Source organism: Daucus carota, chromosome 7 (genome assembly GCF_001625215.2).
Source record: "Daucus carota subsp. sativus chromosome 7, DH1 v3.0, whole genome shotgun sequence".
Classification (NCBI taxonomy): Eukaryota; Viridiplantae; Streptophyta; class Magnoliopsida; order Apiales; family Apiaceae; genus Daucus; species Daucus carota.
In genome coordinates, this window is record NC_030387.2 from 19,624,700 (window position 1) to 19,645,138 (window position 20,439).

The 20,439-nt window shown below is 32.3% G+C and overlaps 1 protein-coding gene and 1 pseudogene across 3 annotated transcripts; one reads left to right on the forward strand and one right to left on the reverse strand.

The window, feature by feature from the left end:
* Positions 1–765: 765 nt before the first annotated feature.
* Positions 766–3,560, reverse strand: LOC108193945 (uncharacterized). 3 transcript variants are annotated; one of them, XM_017360802.2, is made up of 4 exons: positions 3,372–3,560; positions 3,079–3,193; positions 2,527–2,581; positions 766–2,388 (listed from the first exon to the last, which is right to left on the reverse strand). In XM_017360802.2, the coding sequence occupies exons 1-4, from the start codon at positions 3,513–3,515 to the stop codon at positions 2,358–2,360; spliced, it is 345 nt and encodes a 114-aa protein (XP_017216291.2). In that variant the 5' UTR covers positions 3,516–3,560; the 3' UTR covers positions 766–2,357. The 3 variants fall into 3 exon arrangements, with proteins under 3 accessions (XP_017216291.2, XP_063936791.1, XP_017216290.2); XM_064080721.1 differs by having other exon boundaries at positions 2,527–2,601; XM_017360801.2 differs by having other exon boundaries at positions 2,475–2,601.
* Positions 1,071–2,098, forward strand: LOC135147925 (auxin-induced protein 15A-like; annotated as a pseudogene).
* Positions 3,561–20,439: the final 16,879 nt, after the last annotated feature.

Consider the following 20,439-nt stretch of genomic DNA (forward strand, 5'->3'; position numbering starts at 1 on the left):
CGAAAGAATTTTAAATTGTAGTGAGTATCGTATTCAACCCCCCCCTTCTACGATACTTTGGACCTAACATATAAACACCAAGAAAATCAAACGGAGCTCAAATTTCTAGAGCTCAAGCAAGAGAATATGTTAGTAGCTCATTACAAAGCTAAGTTTATCGCACTTTTGGGATTTATTCTGCTTCAAGTAAATACGGACGAAAATAAAGCGAGTCATTTACAGTCGGTCTCTTAAAGCTCTGGATTCAGAATAGGGTTACTGTTCTTGAGGTTGCAAATTATGCGACGTTGGAGCACAAAGCTTGTATCGTTGAGTCAAGTAGTCACTACACCATAAAAGGCTTATAGCAACGCGGAGAAACCATTGCCCAAAGTGCTATATATGTTGCAATAGATTCTATAGCAACAAAAGTGTCAAATTTTGGCGTTGCATCTGACCGCGTTGCAATTGGTGGATTTAGCAATAAATATATCCCCATACAGCAATGAAATTATTTTATTGCAATAAATCGATATAGCAACAAATGTTTGTTTACAGCAACGCATTCCTTGTATTGCATTAGCTTAATTTTGTTTCATTTGTATGACTTTAAGGCAACAAATATTAGACCAATTGCAATGAATTTTAACCAATATATAGCAATGATTTCGCCCCTATTGCAATATTTTTATACATTTTTTTGCAACAGATTTCGATGCAATAGCAACAAATTTTTTTAAAAAAAGGAAAAGGTCATTGCTGCAAATACAAATAGCCAGGCATATATAGCCATAAATTTCAATTATCAATTTATAATCCAAGCATCAAGTAGCCAACAATCCAAAACCGGTACCATGACAGTTACAATTACAAAATATTCTAAATCTAAGTCACCTGCATAAATAAGTCATTAAAGTCAAAGGCATAACTTAAACAAAAGACTTAGTCTATACATGTTAGCATTTTTCTTTGCCATTCCCCAATTCACCATTTTTCTTTGCCATCCTCCAATTCATTAGCCGATGTTGTGGTTGTGCTTTTTGCATAGCGCAAGATCTGCATAGTATTTTTCTTTGCCATCCAAAATCTGAATGTGGCGCTTCAGGCATCAAGAAGAAGACTGCATTCCCAGAGATGTCCCGAAGGGTCACTTGGTTGTTTATGTTGGTAAAGAGTACAAGAGATTTGTCATCAGGATCAGTTTACTTGAGAACCCGCTCTTTATGGCACTGCTTGATCAAGCTCGAAAGGAGTATGATTTCACAGCTACATCAAGCTCTGGATACCCTGCAATGAGGATGTCTTTCTCAGTGTTGTTCGATGTGCAAAGTCCCGGAAACATCAAAATGTCCTACTGACTCAGAGCTTTTCACAAAATTATATTCTTGATTGTAAACTTAAATTTAGGTTGCTGAATTCTTGTATTTTGTGCCAATTATTGAAACTGTATATCTTATCTTACCATTGTGCTTCAAAGCAAGAAATATATTATCAACTTAAGTAAAGAGCTGCTGGAACTTGTATGGTAATTTAAGGTGCTGAGAAGCCAACAAAACAAAAAGGAATGGAAAAAATAGTCCAGTAATACAAGAGGCCATATATCAGTAACACAAAATAGTCTTATACACTCACAGTAAAAATTAACCATAACACCTGAATATAATTATTACAGAGTGGTTTTAGAGAATCTCTCTTCCCATTCATGATCACAAGTTTTAAGCAATTATATTGTTAGTTCAAGTAGGAGAGAATTCTGAAAGTTATGCAAGTAAATTTCTTTCATGTTTACACAAAGACAACATATAAACTTTACTTATTAATATGCTTAACGAGAGTAGGGATGTGAACAAGTAACTAACAGTTTGTATATGTTAATAAGTCATAATCTTTTTCTATAATTAAAGTAAACATACTTGTCACATCCGCACTAGAAAATGATTTCTCACCACCAAGTAAATCAAAGTAATAGAAAATGATCCCACTTTGAATCAAAGCCACTTTTGATAAAAAAAAATGATCCCAGTTTGTATATGATTTTACAAATAAACTTCTAATTGGCCACATCATTTCCTAAATTTAGGAAACACTAGAAGTTAATGCCAGGATAAAGAAAGGGTAAAGATGATTACATTGGTCTATGGATACATAACTCAAAGTTAATGCCAGGATATTACGGCAAAGTCGAAGTTACAAATAAAACACTCTGGATATTTACTATTAGCTTATAAAGTATTACTAATATATTAATAGCTAATCAAATGTAGGTATCTGCACACATTCTATATACAGCAAAACCTTGTCCAGTATTCTGCCGATAATCTAATTATCACTGTATACATTCCCCCCAACAATGAGAATCTCATTGCCTAAAATGGACTTCAAAGAGGTTCTCCATACGGTAAAATTCCACTTCAACAGCATAAGAATCTCATTGTCAATATAAACAGCATAAGAATCAAATGGTGCATAATTAAGATGAGCTGAGTTCTCTAAACCTGATGATGCAGCAGTAATTGAAAGGAAGGACAAGATGGAAATGATTCTTACGTGCCAAAGAGCTTTCCTGGCATCCACCACTGACCAGAATTGAATATGAGGACATCTGGATCAATCCATTCATTGCTAATCTCGTCAAGAATATACAAGATACTGAATTCAACTGACTAGTCACTCATGAATTTCGTATATAAAAACTAAATGCAGTTTTAACACCAAGATACTAAATGCTTCTGCTTTATAATATAATTACATTTAAATAGTATTTCATATATGCACCAAAGGAAATCAGGCTATTTAGTATTTAGCAGCAGGTTCCGCAGAATGCAACTGCAAAAAACAGAGCAGTTCTGCAAAATGGAACTATCAAAAATTGAGCAGTAGTCTACACAATGGTAAACTACTGAAAACAGAGAAGAGAGAAACTACAATACTCCATTCTGCAGAATTCTTGAATATGCATATTTACCTAACATAATTAACCAAATTCCAAACTAGCAAGCATTACCATTAATCAAACAAAAATCAAAACTTAAAGTAAAGCACTAAAAATTACAACTTTAATCTAAAAAATTTGAAGAAGAAGAAATGTGGTCTGCTTACCTGAATAATTGCATCTTGTTAGCATCTGCTCTACAATTTTCAACCAAGTTAAGTAATCATCCACTACAAGAACTCTTAAACCAGTCGGAAAGTGCAATCTTTGCCGGACACAACCCTATAATTATCAGACAAACTAGCCATATACAAACGCAAAACAAGCAAATCTTTGAAGCCCTAATCAACAAACAAGCCCTAATTGAAACACCCATTTCGATTTACTAACAAATAAACATCGATTGGGGGAAGAAAATTGATTTGGGAAAGAAAATTGACTGTAAAGTTCAATTATTTACCCACGAGCTTGAATATTGTCCGAGCAATTGAGGGATTCTTGGAGCTCGAGAGTTTCCCTCGCTAGTTTGAATCTTCCTGATCAATCCACTCTTTCTCGCATACAGTGGTAGTCGCCAGAGTGTTGGTTGAGCTTCAATCTTCATATGTAAATCTATGTAATATAATATAAGTAATAATAATACTCTATATGTTTGTTGACGGGAGTGGAAAGCCCGGAAGGACCGGTAAAAAAGAAAAATAAAAGAAGCCCGCTTAGTTTTTAGAACCCGGGAAATTTTTGGTATCAAAATTTTGAATTTTATTGTAACAATTATAGTAATTCATTGCAGTTGTTATAGATTTTTCAAATAATTATACTCATTTGTAACATTTTTTAAAAACATTGCAATAGCTATAGGTCTGTCAAATTTTGTTAAGAAATAGCAACGATTTATGAGCAAAATTCAGACTTGGCGTTGCTATAGCCCTTTTATGGTGTAGTGAGTGAGTTGTTTAACAAAGAGAAAGTCGATTGGAAGCGGAAACCCCCGCAAATAATCAAAATGTTGGGAAGAAACCTTGGAATCATGGTGTGAAGAAACCTTTTGCGAAGTAAGAGATGCAGCGAACAGGGAATACTGGTAATATAGAAGATAATCAAAGGTTTAGAACTTCGAAAACCGCGAACGCGTTACAAGGGAGCCCCCGTTGCCTGAGTATAAGATCTGTGGAATACGTTATTTATGAATAATATTACGTTTCACACCATTTCGGCCCAAGTTGACATCAAATCTCATTTTAAAAATTGAGAAGTTTATTCTATATCTTGAATCCTTCTTTTGTTCGGAAGTGATTGCTCCTAATTCTTTTTCGTTGTTACAGAATCTTTTGTGATTCATGATTTAAATTTCGAGAATTGGAATAAATATATACCACAAAAATGATCTCAATTTAATAATTCTAAGAGATCGTTCCAGATTTGATCCTATTTTCGATTCTATCCACTGAAAATCTTTGATTTGTACGTGATTAAAGGATGCGCTGCTCGCATTCCTTGGAAGAAGTGTGTTAGGAAGTAATTATGGTAGATCAAGTTTGTCCAAGTAGTGAGATAACGATTGAAAAAGCAAATCTTTGAGATTAATCTTATTTCCTTGATATTTCTTCAATCTGATTGGGATGAACAACCCTAATTATAGGGGACACAAGGTATACCTGTCTGTGTGATAGGAGTTGGATGGGACGCCATCACTTGTGTGTGTTGTGATTACAAGAAGGTTAACAACCTTTAGTAGTGTCTTAATTTGGACACACAACACTTGGTTCATTTGATCATATTGGTCTCCCAGTCATCCTTTCATTTCAAACGGAAGCTATTTTGAAAACTCATTGACCGGTGATTACCATCGTGAAAGATTTCTATATATCCAAGAAAGTTTTAATATTCTTATTTCCTTTCAGTTCTCTCCAAAATACTCAGATTTCAATTTCTTTGATTTTGTTCTTTTCAAATATATAGTTTTTTTTTCTTTTAAAGGTGTTTTAAGAAGGTCTTGTATGGAGACATCAAATCCAGACCCTTTGATTTGAGGATTGTTACATTGATTATCGAAAGCTAAAAAAAAAAAAAAAAAAAGATGACTCTTTACCTAAGGTTGATGATTTTTTTTTTTTTTTTCAGTTGAAGGGAGCATCTTACTTTTCAAGATAGACTTGAGATCTGGATACCATCAGTGAAAGAATCAGATCTAAGAGTGTACCTCAAAAGGTCTTTAGGACCCGATACGAACATGATGAGTTCTTAGTGATACCTTTTGGATTATTGACTAAGGCACCTACAACATTTATGGATATTACGAATAGAATACTTAAGAAATATTTGGATAAGTTCATCATTGTTTATCAAAGATATTTTGATTTATTCCAAGACGAAAGAAGACCATGTTGAGCATCTTAGGATAACTTGGATATTTCGGGGAAAAAAAAGTTATATGCAAAATTTTTGAAAGGTGAATTTTGATAGAGCAAGTATAGTTTTAGGGCATAGTGTTTCTAAAAAAAAAAAAAAAGAAAATAAATGTCGGTATACCTCTTAAAGATTAAGACCCTATCCAACTGGGATAGACTGAGGACCCCGAACAGAAGTGAGAAGTGTTCTTGGGTTGGCAGGATATTACAGAAGATTTGTGAAATATTTCTCTAAGATTGCAACCTCTTTGACCAATTAAATAGAAAAGAAGAGAAGTTTGAGTGGACCCCTAAGTGCGAGGAAAGTTTTCAGGAATTAAAAAAGAGACTAATATGGCCCCTGTGTTAACCTTGCCTGATGAAACAAGAAATTTTATGATCTGTAGTGATGCATTTTATAAAAGATTAGGATGTGTTCTTATGCAACATGGAAAAGTGATAGAGTATGCTTCTAGACAACTTAAGGATTAAGAGTTGAGATATCCTACCCATGACTTAGAATTAGCTTCTATAGTATTTACCTTAAAGATTTGGCGATATTATATGTATGATGAGAATGTGAGATATTTACGGATCATAAGAGTTTAAACTACTTGTTTTCTTAGAAATAATTAAATATTAGACAATAAAATGGTTAGTATTAATAAAAGACTATGATTGTACTATTAACTATTACCCAGGGAAGGCGAATGTAGTTGCTGATGCATTAAGTAGAAAAGAAAACGTTTATGTGATGTCCTTACCAAAGGAATTGAAAAAAAAAAAAAAAATTTAGGATTGAAGATTAAGGATCCAGAGCATAAGGATGTAAAGATTTTTGAAATGATAATACAACCAGATTTGTTAGAAAAATCAAAAAGAGTCAAGATTATATGATTGAGGAAAAGCGTTATGGGTTGTCAGGAGATGAGTATTTAAGTGTAAAGGATGTTAAAGGGATTAGATTATTTGCAAACATGATAACATGACGTATCTTAAAAGAGATATTCTAAGCGAAGGACACGAAGGAAGATATTCTATTCACCCGGGAAGCACCAAGATGTACAAGAATTTAAATAAGAATTATTGGTGGCCTAACATGAGAAGAGAAATCCCCTGATTGGGTAAGTAAATGTCAAAAAAAAAAAAAAATGAAAGCAGAGCACCAGAGACCTAGTAGATTATTGCAGCCATTAGAGATCCCAGAATGAAAATGGGAACACATCACCATGGATTTTATAGTTGGATTACCAAAGAATCGAGCTAGTCATGATGCTATTTGGATAATTGTCAATAGGCTGGCGAAATCTGCACATTTCCTTCCTATTAGTGAAAAGTACACAATAGAAAGATTAGTAAAGCTATATATGAATGAGGTTGTGACAAGACATGGAATACCAATGTTAATTGTTTCAGATAGGGATGCAAGATTCACTTCAAGATTTTGGCAAGCTTTTCAAGAATATTTCGGGACTAAGCTCAATTTAAGTACTACATATCATCCCCAGACAGATGGGCAAAGTGAAAGAACAATACAAACCATAGAGGATATATTAAGAGCTTGTTCTTTGGATTTTAAAGGAAGCTGAGAAGATCACTTACCTTTAGTGGAATTTCCTTACAACAATAGCTAACATTCTAGCATGAGAATAGCTCCTTATGAAGCATTATATGGCCGAAAGTGTAGATCACCTCTTGTTTAGGATGAAGTTGGAGAGAAAAAGATTTTAGGACCCGAATTAGTCCAACCAACCACCCAGTCAATCGAAAAAAGATTGGTTGCAACTCAAGACAGACAAAGAAGTATATATGCGGATTTAGGAAGGAAAGAGAAAACATTTGATGTTGGAGAAAAAGTACTTATGAAGGTATCACCCTGGAAAGGAATAATCAGATTTTGGAAAAAAAAAACAAAAAAAAAAACAAATTAAATCCAAGATATGTTGGATCCTTTGAGATTTTGAGAAAAGTTAGAGCTGTGTCATATCAACTAGCTTTACCTCCAAATTTACAACACATCACGATGTATTCCACGTATCTCTTCTAAAAGCTTACAAGACCAACGATCGACATGTTCTGTATTATGAGCCAATAAACCTTCAGCCGGATTTAACATATGAAGAGAAACCAGTGAATATTGTAGATTCAAAATATCAAGAACTAAGAAATAAGAAAGTAAAGTTGGTTAAGGTAATTTGACAAAATCAAGCAGTGGAAGAAGCTACTTGGGAACGTAAAGAAGACATGAAAAAAAAAGAAAAAAAAAATGCCCGGAGTTGTTCCAACGCCAAATATGATTCCGAGGTCGGAATCCTTTTAAAGGAGGGAAGGATGTAACAACCGCAAATTTTCAAGTACGTGAATAAATTGATCACTAAATTTTATGCGGTTAAAATTAGTATTTAAATAAATTGTGAAATTATTGGTACGTAAAATATTTAAGGCTGGTATAAGATTAGATTATATTTTTTGGGCTAGGAAATTAAATTCAGTTACGTACCATTAAAATTTAATATTTGTTATGTAAATAATTAGTAGACGTAAAGTTTTAATTTTACGACCCGATAATAGATAAATGTTACGGGTTAGCTAAAATAAATATTTCGTTGTGATTAATTAGTTTCAAAATATTTGGAAGATATTAGAATAATTATTTAACTAGTTATTTTAGTATATTTTTATAAAAATTCAAATAATATATTAATTTTAGCTATATTTAAAATAGGTAGCGTTAAATAAGCCGGGATCGGGATATTCGAAAATAAATGAAGCAAAAGCATGAATTTTCCAGAATGTTACCTGCCCAAGTTACAAAACCTGGTGCCCAAGTTGTACACGTGGTGCCCAAGGTTTTTTGTTTTGTGTGGAGGCCAAGTAATTTTGTGATTAAGGTTTAAAAAATGATTAATTAAAATGGCTAATTGTAATTAATAGTTGGCTATAAATAGCCTGGGAATAATTGAGGCATTTGAGAAACATCATCAAGGGGAGGACTTTTTGAATCTGGAACAAAACAAGCAGGAGCGAAGTTAAAGGAGAGATTTTGTAGCAGAAAATCTAATTTAATACGGTAATTACATCTTTAACTCATCTTCTTCCTTATTTAAGGATATGAGTATTTTAATTTAAGGAAAAAAAAAAAAAGCTTTAGTGGTGATATATATATAATCACATGGATTTCTTTTTCTTTTACACTACTGCTTTTACACATACAGTAGTAACCTTATAAATTAGCACCACACACTTATTCCAATTAAATAGTAAATTGCTCCCCAAATCTGTATCAATTAGGGTTATATGTTTATACAATCTTTAGAGCTTATGAATTGCTTGTTGGTATGAGTTTGATTTGGGATGAAAATGTAAAATAGGAGTAATAAATTATAATAATCCTAAATTAATGGGTTATGAATAGTTTGGGAGTTGAAAGATAAATTCTTATGTAATTACAGAATTTGGAAAAGAGTTTAGTTGAATCTAGAATAGAATATATAATAAAAGTTGAGAGTAAGTTAGAAATCAAAGGATAAGCTTGGATTTAGCTTATCATTAATCGGAAATTTACAACATAGGATGGATTGGAAATAGAAAGATGGAATGATATCAATACAAATATTAATGGGATAATTGCTCAATATTAATAAATAATAAGAATTTGGACTAAGTAGAGTGGATTGGTTCGGATTACTAGTGAAAGTGGGAAGCATGGGTGTTGTACATATATAATTTAGTATCTCATAACCATACTGTTGTAAATTTAGAAGATTTAGTATAACATTTTAAGATAGTGTGAAAGATCGTTACCGAACAAATATTATTGATATTAACTCGTGAATATAAGGAGTAGAATATTTGAAATCATTATTTCCTTTATAACATAGATTTCTAAATTATTATTTTGTGTGACTTAGAATATTTAATATCCAGAAGGACGGAGCCTGAGTATATGTGATAATTACAAAAATATCTCAAGCTAAGGATGACAGGCAAGTTCACTATCCCTGTCTTGACATGAAATTTTCGTGCTTATTTCATAATTTTGTGAAAAGTTTTGATTGTGAAGATATTACATTTCGTACCATTGTGAATCGAGAAAATACTCCGTTTCATTTTGTAGGCTTTAAAGATATTGTTCACATATTACTTTCTATAATTCGAGCCCTCCCATTATTCGGGAATGAGCTGATCCTATAACATTATTATTTTGAATCTTCGAAACTTGATGTGAATACATTGCAGTGATGGTCTCAATTTACTTCTTTTGGAGATCATCTTATCTTTTGGAATCGAGTTCTTGTAATTATCTTTCGGTTCTATCTTCGGGTAATATTTGTTATGACGAAAGGGTGCATTATTCGCACTTCTTTGATAAAGATGAGTAGTGATGATTGAGAAGTGTTTGTTTTGGAAAATTTTCTTGTATTCGGAGGAATCTGTTCAAGCTGGTCAACACGAATTTATTAAATTCGTGGTAGAGTTGAAATTGACTATCTGGTAAGGCGGATAGTAGGGTTCCAGTGTTAAACCCTGATGCTAGCAAAGAGAGTGTTGGTGTGTCTTCAGTGGTTACGATCAAACCACTAGGACTACACAGGAGAACGGTATTCACGAAATGGTGCTGATCGAGCCATGTAGTGTTACCGAGAGGTGGAAGACCAGCATTTTCTTTTCTTGAAATTGTGTTGTCATTTGATGGTAACTGTTTTGTTACTTTGACTTGAATTGTCTTACCTGTTTTATTCGCATATTTTGTTAACTGTTGTTTTGTGCTATGTGGACTTGCTGAGCAATTAGTTGCTCATTCTTGCATCTACTTTATTCCTTTTGAGCAGTAAAGAGTGAGTATGGCACAACTTAAGAGAACCGCCCAGAAACGGGTTTTGGCAAGGAAAAAGGAGAAGGCGCATCATATGAGCTGAAGCTGCTAGGCAACGCTGTTGGGTGGTACCAACTATAGTTATTATAGTCATCTATAATCAGACCTGCTATTATGTAATAAAGTTAGACTTGGTAGTAGTGTTGTGGAAGATCGACCCTGGACTTGTGGGAAAAGAGTTGGTTTGTATAATATTAGAATGTAATGTAAGTGTTGTTTTGAACCAGATGTTTAGTGATGGACCAGATCTGCGGGATGCGGATCTGGGGGCGTCACAGGTCGCAATGAGGAAGAAGACGAGGGCGAACTTGAAGGCTCACACTCCTCAGCCATCTTCTATTTCTCAGAAGCGCAAGCTAATTGATGAGGACGATGAAGAGTTCGTGACGGTTGAGAGCGGTGATGAACTTTCTGGTGTTAATCGCGATGAGATTGGGGTTGAGTCAACTCAGAAAAAGCCTAAATCGGAGATGTTGGCTGTTCGAGGGCTTGCTGGCCGAAAGGTCATCTTGGGTAAGCCTCTCTCTGGAAAAGCTTTTTACTCTTGTGGTGTTGTTAAGCTTTTTGAGGATTTAGGGTTTCAGTCTTTCTTAGTGGATTTGCCTAAAACTTGCTACCCTGCGTTAGTTAGAGAGTTTTATGCGAATTTACAGTTGACTGGGTCGGATCAGTATGTGTCGTTTGTTTCGGATGTTAAGATTTGTTTATCATCGATGTTTTTGGGGGCTATTCTCAAAATTCCTCCATCCACTGTATCAATTCACACTAAACGGGGTCCGAAAAGTGTTGAGGGATTTTCTCATCAGGATCAGTTGAAACTCATCACTGGTTTTGAGACGGTTTCTGAGGGTGTTTTTCCATCTACTACACAGTTAGTTCCACTAGCACAAGCACTGTTCAAATTGTCTATTGAAAATGTGAGTCCTAGGCTAGGTACTCGGTCAAATCTGTCGTCACAGGATATTGTTGTTGTTTCCATGATTCTTGCTGGGAGAAAATTTGATCTGCCTGATTTGATTCTTAAAAATATGATGGATTCTGTGGAAGGTAAGTCTTCTGGTGGCTTGCCTTATGGTTTGTTGTTGACAAGAGTTTTTGAATGGTTTGGGGTTTCATTTGCTGGTGAAGAAAGTGTGTCTGCTAAAGAGTTTCTTGATGTGAAGTTTTTGGCTCAGTCCAACTTGAAACTGGACACAGATGGGCATTTGGTTGTTGTGGAAGTTCCTCCACCTCCACCCTCCGCTCAATCTGTTAATGTTGTTGATTTGGGAATCTCTGCTCAAGAGATTCAGGAATATATGGATGAGCTTCGAGCAAATCACAAGGAGGTGATGGATGGCCAGAAGCAGTTAACTGAGAAGATGGTTGAGTTGCATTCTCAGTTTGCTTTCTGGAAGGACATGATGTTTGGGGCTAGAACTTCAACTGCCTCAGAGAAATGCAGTTCTGGGAGTTTTGCTTATGAACTCTGCAAAAGGATGTATGGCTCTGGGGGTTCATCTGATGTGAAGGCTACTTTCACTTCAGAGGATGATGCTACTGATAGTCCACGGCCTAGAACAGCTTTGGATGCACTGAAGGAAGCTGCTGGAACTAATTCTAAGTATGCTGCTGCTGGGAATGCACTGATGGCTGAAAATCAGATTGCTGCTGAACTTGCCAAAAAGTTTGCCAAGGACAAGGATGATCAGGACAAGGCTGGAACTTGATTTTCTCACCTTTTTAATGATTAAGGGGGAGGAAATTAGGAAATTAATAATACTTTTACTTAAGTTTGTTTAATCTGCTTAAGTACATTGGCCCTAAGTTTAATTTGTTTTTAAGACTAAGTTTTTGTTTGCTGGTTTGGATTTGAATTTGCTGGTCTCAGGTGGTTTATCCTGAGTTAACTTGGTTTGTTTTGTTTGGTTAATTTTGTTGGATACCAGGTGGTTTATCCTGGTTAGGAATATTTGAATTATCTATGCATATTTGCTTTGATTAATTGTGTCTGTGTTAAATTTGCATATCTGTGAAATAGATTTATTTGTTAGATTATATTCTCTGTGATAATTGTGAAAGTTTAGTGATATTAGATTGCTATATTTAGGGGGAGTTTATTACTTTTCCTAATATAGTGTAATCATCAAAAAGGGGGAGATTGATACTCTCAAGGTTTTGATGATGACACTAACAGCAAGCTAATAACATGAAACTGATATGTGTAAGCATGCTATCAAAGGTTGTTTATGCGGACTAACAGTATTTCAGGATGTTAGCATGATTATAGCTGTCAGCAAGCTTACAGGAATATTTACAAGCTATCAGCAGGCTAACAGCGTGAACAGAGAATCAATCGGATAAAGATCAAAGTCTATTTTCAAGGAGATTTAATAGGAAACGACTTTGTAAGGATTCTAATATTTATATATATCTGATATAAATATTAGAGCTCAGTTTTATAAAGAGTTTCATTCAAAAACGTTTTCCTAACAAATAGGAGATTTTATTTCAAATCGATCTTATCTTTAACAAACTCCTATTTTGTTTCAAACGGATTTTATTTAAATGTCTTACTGAGATGATTTCAAACGTGTTTTATCTTTTACTCAGTAATCTTACTTCATTCAAACGCTCATCATTCAATTCAAATTTAAACGTGAGGTTGTTACCAAGATCGTTGGGAAATTTGTTGGATTATGACCGTTGGTATGATGTATATAAATTTGTGTGTGTTTTCATTTTCGGGAGAGAACAAGGAGAGCACATCAAGCTTTCTGAAATACGACTTTTTACATTGCTAAATCTTTTGTTGAGCTCTAGTACTTATATTTGCATATATATCTATATTGAGAGTTCATAGTTTCGGTTGTATTACACTTATTCATTGTATTGTTCAAGGTGTAATGTTTTGTTGCTGTGTATCCAGCTTGTGAAACAAGGGAACAAGGGGACTAGTCAGCTAGAAGAATATACTTGGGAAGTATAGGTCTTGGTAGGCTTTTGGTTCGTGGTTCAGGGGTTTCAGCAGGCTGATAACAGGAACAAGGGAGAAAGGGAGTTATATTATTGAATCTTGTAACAAGGGAGAAAGGGAGTTATATTATTGAATCTTGTAATCGTTGATATTATTGATTAATAATATAATCTCTTACCAGTTGGTAGGGGACCAGGACGTAGACCATTAGGGTTAGGGGTCGAACCTGGCTAAAATTCTTGGTGTTGCTAGCATACTGCTTTACATTATCTGCATTGCATTTATCTTATTAGCAGGCTAACAGTGTACTCTGAAAATTAACAGCAGGCTGTCTTTGACAGATTAATTATTCGGTAACTTATAAAAATCGGGTATATTAGTCATAACACCTATTCACCCCCCCTCTAGGTGTGTAATTTCACTACTTATAACAAGATCTGAGCCGTTAAACTTATTCCCATCCAATGATCCAAAGACCCCATCCTCGTCCCCAATTTGAACCAATAAAATTTTATTACTTCATCTATATATATAGGCAAACAAATATATCTCAACATCATCTGTTACTTCTATTTTACATTTCTTTTCTTTGTCAAATCTATCCATATACAGTTACACCATCCGACCTTCATTCCTCTATTTATATTTAATAGATTTTTTCTGACTAAACATGATTACAAAAAATTATCCATTAAATAATCCGTGGAGCATTTTCTTCATTGTTTAGTTCTTAGTGGATCTTGTTTATTTACTCTATCAATGCACGATCTTGTTGGTTTAAGTAGACAATGGAGAAGCACTCCAAGAGTTATCCAAGATGGACTAATTGAGATGGTGCAAGGGAAATGATGATTAAATTAATAATACACATACCTTTCTTCATAATAATTCTAGTTTTAAATATTTCTCAATTTAATTTTGACTTCAATTCCTAAAATTTGGGTTTAATATTTTTGGAGGGGGATAAGGCGATTTACACACATAACCGCCGAAGGATTATATTAAGATTTTGAAACTATTTCAAATCTATGAGTTTTAAATTGTTAATAAATTTTTTATGGTGATTTTAGTGCTTTAATAACGTGGATAAAGGTAAGTATAATGTTAAAGGTTAAATTTATTAACATATTTATTTTTGAAATAATATGCAACTGTTTATGTATAAATAATATGTTAAAAGATAAATTTTTAGTTAGTTGTTTTACATAAAATAATAGGTAATTATGTATTTAAAGTTGCACGAGCGTAGAACTCTATGAAGTTATGCGATATTTAAAAAATCCTTGTGAGGCACAATCTTTAATAAGTAACAACAAACAATCTAATTAGCTTGAATTTAATATGAAAACCCAATGTGAAGCCAATCTAAACTAGACCGTAGATATAAGTGTTTTCTTCATTTGGCTGTTTTCTTCATTTGGCTTCTCGTGAGACTATCGTTATCGAATCCTTTAATATATGATGGTGGATTTTTTTTAATACAATATTTGACTAAAACAAGTGAACATAAACATCTCTCAAAATTATATTATAAATAAGCATTTGTTTGTCTCTTGAGTTCCGGGGCCAGGGCCTTTGGGGTTGAATTCAAATTCTAAGATTTCATAATCTAATGTGAAACAACTAAATAAACGCTTATATTATATCATACATATATATATAATAACAAGCATGTATTAGTTAAAAAAAATTACATGTTAATAACTTTAATCTTCTTATTTATTGTAAAATATATTTTTGATATTAAAGGAACTCAAATTAGTATATTGGTTTATCAATATTATTAAACATATTATTTTAAAATAAATCACAAAACTTATATAATATTGCCTCGGTGATCATATGTTGAAACCTCCCTCGGCCCGGGAAACACGTTAAATTAAATTTTTAGAAATGTATATACAAACAAAATTTATAAATATTATTTTTTAGATTCATTAGAAAAAAGGGAATGCATATTATTTAATCATTCATTATTCTTGCACGATATCGATTCCTCCATCTTAGATAACTCATGGAAGCACTTCTTCATTGTTTAGTTAAATCCGTAAGATCATATATTCATAAAGTAATTATACAACATCTATTAAAAATGAAAAAATGATAATAATACTCCACGGATTATCTGACGGATATTATTTTAAATTGTGTTTGGTGGTAAGAAATCCACTACAAGCCAAGGTTGGAAGGTGTAACTAAATATGGATACATAAGAAAAATAAGAGAATGGTAAAATGGTTCATGTGAGAGATGAGGTTGAGATATAATTGTGTATCTCTATATCTAGGTTTAGTTGTTAAATCTTATTGGTCCAAATTAGGGGGCGTGGATCGGGAGTTTATGTAATTAGATGAGAATGGGTTTAATGGCTCAGATCTGGCTAATTATATGTACGTTGAGATATTATTTTTATTGGATGATTTATTTCATTGAAGATTAATAGGCGGAACCACGTTCTATGAAGATCTGGATCAACGATTCTCAATGATATAATAATATTGTTGACCCGATATCCGAATATTAGAGTCGAAGTAAAATTGAGAAAATATTAAATAATCAAGTAGATGAAAGGAATAAGAATTTTTTTTAAAAATTTTCATGGAATGTCATTCAAGCTAATATCCAATGCATTAAATCATCCAATACGAATAACATCTTCACCTACTTATAACAAGATCTGAGCCGTTAAACTTATTCCCGTCCAATGATCCAAAGTCCCCATCCTCGTCCCCAATTTGAACCAATAAAATTTTATCACTTCATCTATATATATAGGCACACAAATATATCTCAACATCATCTGTTACCTCTATAATTTTGCATTTCTTTTCTTTGTCAAATCTATCCATATACAGTTACACCATCCGACCTTCATTCCTCTATTTATAGTCAATAAATTTTTTCCGACTAAACATGATTACAAAAATTTATCCATTAGATAATCCATGGAGCATTTTCTTCATTGTTTAGTTCTTAGTGGATCTTGTTTATTTACTCTATCAATACACGATCTTGCTGGTTTAACTAAACAATGGAGAAGCGCTCCATGAGTTATCCAAGATGGACTAATTGAGATGGTGCAAGGGAATGGATGATTAAATTAATAATACATAGAACTTTTTCAATAATAATTCTAGTTTTTAATATTTCTCAATTTTATTTTGATTTCAATTCCTAAAATTTGGGTTTAATATGTTTGGAGCGGGATAAGTCGATTTATGCACATAACCACCAAAGCATTATACTAAGATTTTGAATATATTTTAAATCTATGAGTTTTAAATTGTTAACAAATTTTTTTTGGTGATTTAAATGATTTAATAACGTGGATAAAGGTAACTATAATGTTAAAGTAACATATTTATTTTTGAAATAATATGCAACTGTTTATGTATCAATAATATGTTAAAAGATAAATTTTTAGTTAGTTGTTTACATAAAATAATAGGTACTTATGTATATAAAGTTGCACGAGCGTATAACTCTATGAAGTTGTGCGATACTTAAAAAAAATCCATGTGAGGCACAATCTTTAATAAATAACAACAAACAATCTAATTAGCTTGAATTTAATATGAAATCCCAATGTGAAGCCAATCTAAACTGGACCGTAGATATAAATGTTTTTTTCATTTGGCTTCTCGGGAGACTATCGTTATCGAATCCTTAATATATGATGGTGGATTTTTTTAAATACAATATTTGAATAAAACAAGTGACCATAAACATCTCTCAAAATCATACGATAAATAAGCATTTGTGGCCAGGGCCTTTGGGGTTGAACTTAAATTCTAAGATTTTAAAATTTAATGTGAAACAACTAAATAAACGCTTATATTATATCATATTATATATAATAACAAGCATGTATTAGTTAAAATATTTACATGTTAATAACTTTAATCTTCATATCTATAGTAAAATATATTTTTGATATTAAAGGAACTCAAATTAGCATATTGGTTTATCAATATTATTAAACATATTATTTTGAAATAAATAACAAAACTATATATTATTGCCTCGGTGATCATATGTCGAAACCTCCCTCGGGCCGGGAAACACGTTAAATCAAATTTTTAGAAATGTATATACAAACAATATTTATAAATATTATTTTTTAGAGTCATTAAAAAAAAGGGAATGCATATTATTTAATCATCCATTATTCTTGCACGATATTGATTCCTCCATCTTAGATAACTAATGGAAGCACTTCTTCATTGTTTAGTTAAATCCGTAAAATCATATATTCATAAATAATTATACAACATCTATTAAAAATGAAACAATGAAGAAAATACTCCACGGATTATCTGACGGATTTTATTTTAAATTGTGTTTAGTGGTAAGAAATCCACTACATATGGATAGAGGAGCGAAGGTTGGAAGGTGTAACTAAATATGGATACATAAGAAAAATAAGAGAATCGTAAACTTGTTCATGTGAGAGATGAAGTTTAAATATAATTGTGTATCTCTATATGTAGTTGTAGTGGTTAAATTTTATTGGTCCAAATTAGGGGGTGTGAATCAGGAGTTTATGTAATTGGATGAGAATGGGTTTAACGGCTCAGATCTGGCTAATTATAGGTAGGTCGAGATATTATTTTTATTGGTTGATTTATTTCATTGAAGATTAATTGGCGTAACAACGTTGTATGAAGATCTGGATCTACGATTCTCATTGATATAATAATATTATTGACACGATATCCGAATATTAGAGTCGAAGTAAAATTGTGAAAATATTAAATAATCAAGTACATGAAAGGAATAAGAATTTTTTTTAAATTTTTCATGGAATGTCATTCAAGCTATTAATATCCAATGCATTAAATCATCCAATACGAATAACATCTTCACCTACTTATATCAAGATCTGAGCCGTTAAACTTATTCCCACCCAATGATCCAAAGTCCCCATCCTCGTCCCCAATTTGAACCAATAAAATTTTATCACTTCATCTATATATATAGGCACACAAATATATCTCAACATCATCTGTTACCTCTATAATTTTGCGTTTCTTTTCTTTGTCAAATCCATCCATATACAGTTACACCATCCGACCTTCATTCCTCTATTTATATTCAATAGATTTTTTCTGACTAAACATGATTACAAAAATTTATCCATTAGATAATCCATGGAGCATTTTCTTCATTGTTTAGTTCTTAGTGGATCTTGTTTATTTACTCTATCAATATACGATCTTGCTGGTTTGACTAAAAACAATGGAGAAGCGCTCCATGAGTTATCCAAGATGGACTAATTGAGATGGTGCAAGGGAATGGATGATTAAATTAATAATACACAGAACTTTTTTCATAATAATTCTAGTTTTTAATATTTCTCAATTTTATTTTGACTTGAATTCCTAAAATTTGTGTTTAATATGTTTGGAAGGGGATAAAGCCATTTAGGCACATAACCACCAAAGCATTATATTAAGATTTTGAATATATTTTAAATCTATGAGTTATAAATTGTTAATAAATTTTTTATGGTGATTTAAATGATTTAATAACGTGGTTGAAATAATATGCAACTGTTTATGTATCAACAATATGTTAAAAGATAAATTTTTAGTTAGTTGTTTTACATAAAATAATAGGTAATTATGTATTTAAAGTTGCACGAGCGTAGAACTCTATGAAGTTGTGCGATATTTAAAAAAATCCATGTGAGGCACAATCTTTAATAAATAACAACAAACAATCTAATTACCTTGAATTTAATATGAAATCCCAATGTGAAGCTAATCTAAGCTAGACCGTAGATATAAATGTTTTTTTCATTTGGCTTCTTGGGAGACTATCGTTATCGAATCCTTTAATATATGTTGGTGGATTTTTTTTAGTACAATATTTGACCAAAACAAGTTACCATAAACATCTCTCAAAATCATACGATAAATAAGCATTTGTGGCCACAGCCTTTGGGGCTGAATTCAAATTCTAAGATTTTAAAATCTAATATGAAACAAATAAATAAACGCTTATATTATATCATATTATATATAATAACAAGCATGTATTAGTTAAAATATTTACATGTTAATAACTTTAATCTTCTTATTTATAGTAAAATATATTTTTGATATTAAAGGAACTCAAATTAGCATACTGGTTTATCAATATTATTAAACACATTATTTTAAAATAAATAACAAAACTTATATAATATTGCCTCGGTGATCATATGTCGAAACCTCCCTCGGCCCGGGAAACACGTTAAATCAAATTTTTAGAAATGTATATACAAACAAAATTTATAAATATTATTTTTTAGAGTCATTAGAAAAAAGGGAATGCATATTATTTAATCATCCATTATTCTTGCACGATATTGATTCCTCCATCTTAGACAACTCATGGAAGCACTTCTTCATTGTTGAGTTAAATCCGTAAGATCATATATTCATAAATAATTATACAACATCTATTAAAAATGAAACAATGAAGAAAATACACAACGAAGATTTTATTTTGAATTGTGTTTAGTGGTAAGAAATCCACTACATATGGATAGAGGAGCCAAGGTTGGAAGGTGTGACTAAATATGGATACATAAGAAAAATAAGAGAATTGTAAACTTGTTCATGTGAGAGATGAGGTTTAAATATAATTGTGTATCTCAATCTGTAGTTGTAGTGGTTAAATCTTATTGGGTCAAATTAGGGGGTGTGAATTGGGAGTTTATGTACTTGGATGAGAATGGGTTTAACGGCTCAGATCTGGCTAATTATAGGTAGGTTGAGATATTATTTTTATTGGATGATTTATTTCATTGAAGATTAATAGGCGGGACAACGTTCTATGAAGATCTGGATCAACGATTCTCATTGTTATAATAATATTATTGACCCGATATCAAAATATTAGAGTCGAAGTAAAATTGAGAAAATATTAAATAATCAAGTACATGAAAGGAATAAGAATTTTTTTTTAAAATTTTCATGGAATGTCATTCAAGCTATTAATATCCAACTAGCTTTATAGCCGGTGCGAGGCACGGGCATGCTCTAAACATTTCTATATTTGAGTTTATACGGTTTTTTTTTGTATGTTTTGAAAATGTAATGCAGAAACAGCAAAAAAAACATCTATCAAAGCGGATTAAAAAAGATCACCACAAACCAGTTGCTTGGATGATGCCTCCGAAAGAAATTTAGCGGAGAACTGGTGATATACTATACTGTGAAATAATCTTATCGACAATTAAACTCCAGCTACACTAAATCAAATCAGCATGATCGGAACCCTTAACATTCATGCATATGCAAATTCATGGAATAGTTACCCA